General features: G+C 38.9%; 1 protein-coding gene across 1 annotated transcript; it reads right to left on the bottom strand.

The window, feature by feature from the left end:
* Positions 1-4173: 4173 nt before the first annotated feature.
* zgc:172182 (coiled-coil domain-containing protein 89) lies at positions 4174-7161 on the bottom strand. Its single transcript, XM_020644168.3, has 7 exons — positions 6992-7161; positions 5324-5796; positions 4930-5060; positions 4716-4852; positions 4549-4625; positions 4372-4471; positions 4174-4289 (listed from the first exon to the last, which is right to left on the bottom strand). The coding sequence occupies exons 1-7, from the start codon at positions 7049-7051 to the stop codon at positions 4203-4205; spliced, it is 1065 nt and encodes a 354-aa protein (XP_020499824.1). The 5' UTR covers positions 7052-7161; the 3' UTR covers positions 4174-4202.
* Positions 7162-7885: the final 724 nt, after the last annotated feature.

Below are 7885 nucleotides of genomic sequence, written 5' to 3'. Positions count from 1 at the left end.
GCCGGTCTACGATGAAGAAATGTGTAAGTACAACAAACCGCCGTATTCAAAGTCTAATATTTAAACACACTATTTTAAAAAATCCCTCTATTTTGATCATTATTGAAAATACGTGAGCTGCTGGGTCCTTTGTTTTTGCTGAAATCGTTCTATATTTAAGCTAGGTTAGCACCACAGACCGTAGACTACAGGTGGTAAGATATGTTGTATTTTGTTAGAAACTGATAGTTTGCAATGTGATTCATGTCTGATTTTCTAATATATTTAAGTTAACAGTAAATCAATTGTTTTTTGTATTTTCATTTAGGCAAAGAAGAGATAAAAGCAGCAGGTCTGACATCTTCCACAGAGGTGAAGTGTAAGTTAAAATCATCTGTTAAAAGTTTATATCCTGTGATTGTTTTGAAGTTTCATAAGAGGATTGTCAGAACAAGCTATTGTTAACAATACAGTCTTCTAAAAATAAAAATCACACAGAGTCATACACCAGCTAAATGTTAAATAGAAAGGTGATGTTTTCTTTTCCATTTTACAGTCAACAGAACCTAAAAATGACTAATGTCAACCTTTGTCTGCACACCTGTTACAGAGGTCAGGCTGGGGTCACATAGTTTGAAGGAACCTCCTTTTTTTTCACCTGTGCTTGGACTAAGAGCTGTGCCAGATGCCCTGCTCATCCACTGTGGTAGAAATGACCTTACACCAGCAGCTTCGTTTCGGTTAGTCTCTGTCAGTAACAATTATATTAAATCAGATCTTACCTTTAGTTTTATCTAGATACATAGAGAAATATTCTACCCTCGTATATAGTATTATGAATTTCAGCCCGCACGGTGAAATTAAACCTGTTACTCTCGGTATAGCCCACTTATCACTCAGACTGTAAACATGTACACATTAGTAATGATGCAGGCCAGATTACAATTATGTGACTTTGTTTTTGCCCTAGATACTTTTGAGACTTTACCAGACGTTTTTATTTTTACTATAAAATAACTGTACAGTCAATGAACCGCATCTGTGAGCGGATTTTTATTACGATTCTTGGTTTTAAATACAATTTCAATCACAATAACAACATAACAATATCAAGAAACATAGCATGTCAGTTATTAGGTTTGCTCATAAAATAAAATAAAAAGATAAATCATGCCGGATAAGTAACCTAGCTTTACAACATTTCAGCTAACTTAGACTGCTTTTGTGTTAGCTAGCTAGATAACGACTTTAACCAACCAATGACACATAAATCACACTTTTTACTTACCAAAAAAACTGCAAAGATCCCTTAGCTCCCAACAGGTCGGTTAGAACAGTTTACTGCAGAACAACTAATTTTGCCAGCTCAAAAAAGACGAAAAAACTGAACGGAAAAATTCAATGGCGTCTCGGCTTTCCTTCACTACGTAACTTTTGCTATTCACAAAGAGAGCTACGCAAGATTGGCGGCTGTCAATCATCGTCAAATATGACGTAAAATCCCGTTTTTCAACCTCAAATAACTTATTTAAAACAAACTTCACAGAAAAATGAGCACTTGAACACAATGTAGGGTGATAATAACTAATGATCACAGCAGAGTTTATGTTTGGAAAAAAATTATGTGACGAGTATTTTAGCTTTACAGTTTGAGCCACATCCCATCTGTTATCATTGAGGAGGCGGGGTTTATGACCTATACTGCAGCCAGTCAGCAGGGGGAGCTCTAAAAAGAAAAGCTTCACTAGACCGGGGACCTTGTCCCGTCCATTATTTTTAGTCTATGGGTCAGATGTGATCAGGCCAGTCCTGACATCGTTCATGTGAAATTTGATGGAAATCTGAAATTTTATAGTAAATAGTCCTTGCAGTAGGGGGCGCTATGGTAACAGTTGAATTTTGTTATGTCAATGTATTCAGAGGCCAACCCTGATCATACCTGTGACATTTGAAGCAGATCAGACAAAGTATATATATCAACATGGGTCTGAACTACATCCTGCATCACTCCCCAGGGACCTATGCTAGGATCCTGTTTGTGGACTTCAGCTCGGCTTTCAACACCATCATCCCGGATATCCTCCAACACAAAATCACCCAGCTCACAGTGCCGGCCTCCAAATGTCAGTGGATTACCAACTTCCTGACTGACAGGAGACAGCAGGTGAGGCTGGGGAGCACTACATAGAGCACCCGGACAAACAGCGCTGGGCCCCCCAGGGGTGTGTTCTCTCCCCACTACTCTTCTCCCTTTACACAAATGATTGCACCTCAGGGGACCCTTCTGTGCAACTCCTGAACTTTGCAGACGACACCACCGTCATCGGTCTCATCGAGGACGGAGACGAGTCTGCTTCCAGATGGAAGGTGGAACAGCTGGCTCTCTGGTGCAGTTAGAACTATCTGGAGCTGAACCCGCTCAAGATTGTGGAGATGACAGTGGACTTCAGGAGAAGCCCCCCTTCACTCACCCCCCTCACCATTCTGAACAGCACAGTGTCTACTGTGGACTCCTTCAGGTTCCTGGGATCCACAATCTCTCGAGACCTGAAGTGAACATTCCTCATAGACACAATCAGAAAGAAGGCCCAGCAGAGGATGCACTTCCTGCGTCAGCTCAGGAAGTTCAACCTGCCCCAGGAGCTGCTAATCATGTTTTACACCACCATCATCCAGTCCGTTCTCTGCACCTCTATCACTGTCTGGTTTGGATCTGCAACCAAACTGGACAGACACAGACTGCAACGGACTCTAAGGACTGCAGAAAAAATCATTGGTGTCGACCTGCCCCCCATCCAGGACTTATACCAGTCCCGGGCCAGGAAATGGGCAGGTAGTATCACTGCAGACTCCTCACACCCCGGACACAAACCTTTCAAACTCCTCCCCTCTGGCAGGCATTACAGAACATTGTACGCACTCTGTGACTGTTTAGCGTTCATCAGACTGGCAGCCTGGGGGAAGAAACTGTTATTTTGACAGGTTGTTTTTGCGTACAGTGATCTGTAACAGACTGGATGATGGCGGTGTAAACACTTGATCAGCTGCTCCTGGGGCAGGTTGAACTTCCTGAGCTGACGCAGGAAGTACATCCTCTGCTGGGCCTTCTTTCTGTGATAACTGTTTCTTGTGGGTTGTAGTGACATTTTTTTTATCTACTAGACAGTATACATGAGTCCACTAAGTCAGTGTACAGACAGATGTCCCTGTCAGATGTTACCGAGCATACTAAGCATACTACTGTGTGGACAACGCTGCCTTCAGATGAAAACAAATAAGCATTCTTTACCTTGAACTGACTGTGGCTTAATCCAGACAGACTATAGCTGCTAGATGGCTTGATCTGTTTTGTATGCTAGGGACAGGGGACTTAGAACTAGCTGCTAGCTGGCTAACGTTCGCAGACGTCATGTCAACATCGGTATGTTCATCTTATTTGTTGTGTTTTCTTATTTGTCGTTGTGTTTTCTTATTTGTTGTTGTGTTTTGCACTTCAGGGCCACTGTAGTCGTATCCCCTCTGCTGTTGGTTAACAGCCCACTCTAGCCACTGATATGGGAACAATGCAGGAGAGAATTACCACCACCAAGAAGGGCTCAATCACCTCCGTACAAATAAGAGGATACAAGATGCTAATCACAGTCAGCACAGTCTCACTTTTCCTGATTATCCTTAGTGCATATGCTCTCTTTCTACAGGCTATCTATGTGCCTGCTGATGATTTAACTGACCCTGCTCCTGCCACAACTTTTGCTCATTTGGACGCAACAACTGTGCTGTCCGTGCTATTGCTGAGCTTGGTATCTATCCTGCTGTGGACCCCCTGGATTCCACCTCTTGCATCATGGACCCCAACATTGCAGGGTCTGAAACACTATGATGTTGCTTGTGGTGTGCAAAAGATTCTTCAGGCAAGCCCAACGTATTCTGTGTGTCTGTCAACATCAGCAATCCGAAAATAACCAATTAACTAATACCCAACGTCTCTCTTCGGAAGGTTTTATGAGATTTGTACAGTGTAATTTATGTGAGGAACTTCTAACATGTCATGCTAAGTATGTTCATGCTGTGGTTCTACTTCTCTCAAAAAGGGAAGATCCAATAAAAAAAACAAAATTGATACTTATAATTTGTCCTCTGTGATTGTTTTCATTTTGAGTAAAGAAGCATTTTGATAAATATTTTTTATTTGAATGGAAATGTAACTCACACAATGCTCAAGTTTAGCCCATCATGTGGCGAAGTTTCTTATTCAGCTCCCTCTCTTGTATTAGAAGGCTGCTGCTGTGTTCTTTGTAAGCTTCAAAGTCCTGTAAATTAATGATACAAAAACTATGTGAAGCATGTCTCAAGCCCAACATCAGTCAACAACACTCACAGACTTAAACAGACCTTTTTGAACTGCCCATATTTTGTGTTGGCTTCGTCCAGAGCAGCCTGTAAAGACTTCACTTTTAAATCTCCATTCACAGCGTCTGCTTCCTTATGAAACCTAAGGTGATGTAGACATACTTTAAATACTTGAGTACATTTCTTACAGCTGCATTGTGTTGTCAGTGCACACTTTACCTGTCCTCTGCCTTGGCCCTGGCTTTTTTCTCTTCTTTCAATTTCATCTCAAGTTGCTGGATTTCCTCTTGTTTCTCCTGTATTTAAAAAAAAAAAATGCTTATACATTTGTTCATCTCCTCCGACATGCAATCTTAGTGAGGTGATAAAAAAAATTATCCAATCACCTGTATCAATCTCCCTCTTTCATAAGACAGTTGCAATAATTTGTCCTTCTCTCTATTGAGGTGTGTTATGCTTTCACTCATGCTGATTTCCGTCACACCATGCTTCTCTCTAGCATTCTGTAGCTGCAGCTCAAGTTCTGCAAATGTGACAAAGGTCATAAGAATACAGGTGCTTGTTGTATTTTGTTGTGCTTCAGAGACTATCTTTACTCACCTTTGCACAACTCAACAGTGTCTCTTTGTAGTTGATGAGCAGCATTCACTTGACCAAGTAGTAATGCCTCCTCTGTTCGTTGCTGTGTTGCTTGTTCCTGGAGTTTTGACTGGCACTCCGCTAAATTCTCCCTTAAAAAGAGACGTAAAACAATTAAAGTTGTCTGTGCTTGTTCCAAAAAAAAAGGCTAGGGGGACAGAATCTGACGTTTTTAGCAAAGGGAACAAACCCTTAGTCTCTGAAATGTTGAAAAGATTACAATTTCCAGATGCCCAAAGAGACGTATTCAGTGTGCTCGTTTAATAGAAGCAGCAGTCCAACAATTTGATTTATTTTTGAATATCACAGACAAACAACATATCCTCATATTATAAAAAAGGGGGATTCGTCTTACCGATTTTCACTTTCCTTATTTGTCAAGCTTTCGCTCAGCAGTTTGATTTCTTGCACCAGTTTTTGAACATGCAGTTCTTTATCTTGTAATTTTTGTGAGAAAAGCGTCTCATTTTCAGCCTGCAGTTGTTTGTTTTCCACCTTTAGCAGGCCATTTTGATTTTTGTACTCGGTCATAAAAGCAATAATCGCTTGATTATTGCTATATAAATCCATAAACCTCTTCTCCATTAGATCTGCTTTATTTCTTTCACTGTCCAATTCTGCACGGCAATCTTCGATACAGCCCTCCAGCTCTGAATTGATTTTCTGCAGGGCTTCACATCGAAGAAGCAGCTCATCAGCTCTCTGTTTCAGCATGCAGATCAAACCTGATTGTTCATCTATCCTGGACTGCAGCTTCCCAGTCTCTGTTGTATCATCCACAGAAAGGCTTCGAAGTTTTGCCAATGACTTCTGAAAACTGTCCATATGCTGGAAACAAGGAAAAAACACCTGTGTTAAAACCATAGACTGTAAATATTAAAAACATGACAAATATGCAACTTCCTAGTTCTTACATCACTGTACTCTCAGGTACAAATAAGTAGAGATGGTAATAGAGGAGGCTAAAGCACTTGAGTGGGTATAGCTAATTACTAGATTTATTCCTGCAAGTGAACCTTAAGGTAGGTAGAAGTACGAACAAACGCATGAAATCAAAATGAATAACATATATCACATTCAGATATTTTTGTAGTCGGTAAACATATTGGCAAGTAGCCTAAAGCTATGAGGGACAAAAAATGACTAGAGTATCAATAAATAAATTAATTAATTAATTAATAAATAATGGGAGAAATGCATATAATAATGTACAAATACATAAATAATTAAATAAATGCATCAATAAATATATAAATAAATATATTCATATATTTATTTATGTATTTCTGTGTCCATGTTGTACAAGGAAAAGTAAATATGTTAATTTAAATGGGCCGTCCTAACATTACTGAAGTAGGATTGGTCAATTTTGAAAAACAGACAGAAGCAAATTTACATATATAATTTTCCTCTTACGACCTGGACACAGAAATAAATAGATGTGTAAATATAAAAATACGGAAATAAATTAATAATTCAATTAATTTGGAAATGTATGCATTGATACATATATAACTGTAGAAATACGCTAATAAATGAATAAATATATATAAATATATAAATAGCCTTTTTCATTAACAAAGTGTATTTATTATTTATTCAATGATGTATTGTTTTCAGCATTTATATATTTATTGATGCATTTATTTAATTATTTATTTATTTAGACATTATTGTATGCATTTCTCTTAACATTTATTGATTTATTTATTGATTTATTTATACTTTAGTCATTTTTTGTCCCTCATATAAAGCATGCGTAGACATCTGAACACGCTATCAACCGACAGTAGCGCCATAGCTTTATTTTTATTTTACCTAAATGTAATTGTTTTAGGCAAGTTATTTGTTGAGACGTGAGAAAGTATTTTGACAACGGTTATTTGAAGTTGAGGAAGAGTGTGCAAGAAATAGGCCTTTACATTTAGGCTACATTTAATTTGGATTGAGACAGCGAACCAGAAAGTAAGCTAAACTAGTAAGTACCCTGGGAGATTATCGTTGTTATCTAACTTTTACATACCTCCGTCGGGATGCCGTCCAACTGAAGGAAGTTTTCTGCATTTCTTTGTGGAGTTGCCATTATGAAAATAAAGAATGGGGTAAGGTTTCTCCTGTTTTTTTTTTTTTATAGATACATTCTTCTTTTAGTCTCTCTATAGGCTCGGTTTAACATTTCGTAGAAACCACCACAAAGTTACGGTTGCTCGGTCGTCATAGCAACCACTGCATGAGCCGCCCTCACTCTCCTCTGTCTGACCAGCAACAGGTGACGTGCAGGTACGCTACTCGGCCGCATGGTGACGCTGTTGAGTTACTGATCGGCCCCTCGCACCTTGAAGGACATTCTCGACAGAACACGTTGGACATAGAAATCGTTTTTATGCAGCGCTGCTTAAATATTTCACTGTACAATAAGCCACGTTACTTCATGTGATATGGACGTTTATCAGTAAGCATCATTATTGATTTTGAGGTATTCCCTTAAATCTCTTAATTTAGTTTTCTCATGACGTTAAATCACTTGTGAAGGTTTATGCTATTAGCCTATTGATATCTTGAATAAAAGGGGAGTCAATGGTAACCTATAATGTATTTCTCGTAAATCAAAGCATTTTAAAACCTAATTTAGGACCATTTATCATGTTAACACTGACCATGACCATTACTTTTGGGGACTTTTATTAAAAATGTAGGCTATCAAGTTTGATGTAGGAGCATTTAAGGAAAAAAATAACAAGATTGCATAGACGGATTTGAACCAGAGACTTTCGGATTATGTGAGCCGTCCGGGTTTACAGGACGACACGATGTAGGCCTAAAGCTTTTCCTACTTTTATATTTTTATAGTTTTATATTTTTTTTCCCCCATTGGGATTTCGCTCGAAAGCGCCGGTGGTCATCCCACTAATTCGTA

Source organism: Labrus bergylta, chromosome 13 (assembly GCF_963930695.1).
Source record: "Labrus bergylta chromosome 13, fLabBer1.1, whole genome shotgun sequence".
Taxonomy (NCBI): Eukaryota; Metazoa; Chordata; class Actinopteri; order Labriformes; family Labridae; genus Labrus; species Labrus bergylta.
The sequence above is the reverse complement of the archived record's forward strand: the minus strand, read 5'-3'. Positions and strand labels throughout refer to the sequence as shown.

Coding starts and splice junctions, on each gene's coding strand:
- zgc:172182 (XM_020644168.3), bottom strand. CDS start 7,051: ATGGCAACTCCACAAAGAAATGCAGAAAACTTCCTTCAGTTGGACGGC. Junction 5,061..5,323: donor AATAAGGAAAGTGAAAATCG/GTAAGACGAATC, acceptor TCTCTTTTTAAG/GGAGAATTTAGCGGAGTGCC. Junction 4,472..4,548: donor AGGGCCAAGGCAGAGGACAG/GTAAAGTGTGCA, acceptor ACATCACCTTAG/GTTTCATAAGGAAGCAGACG.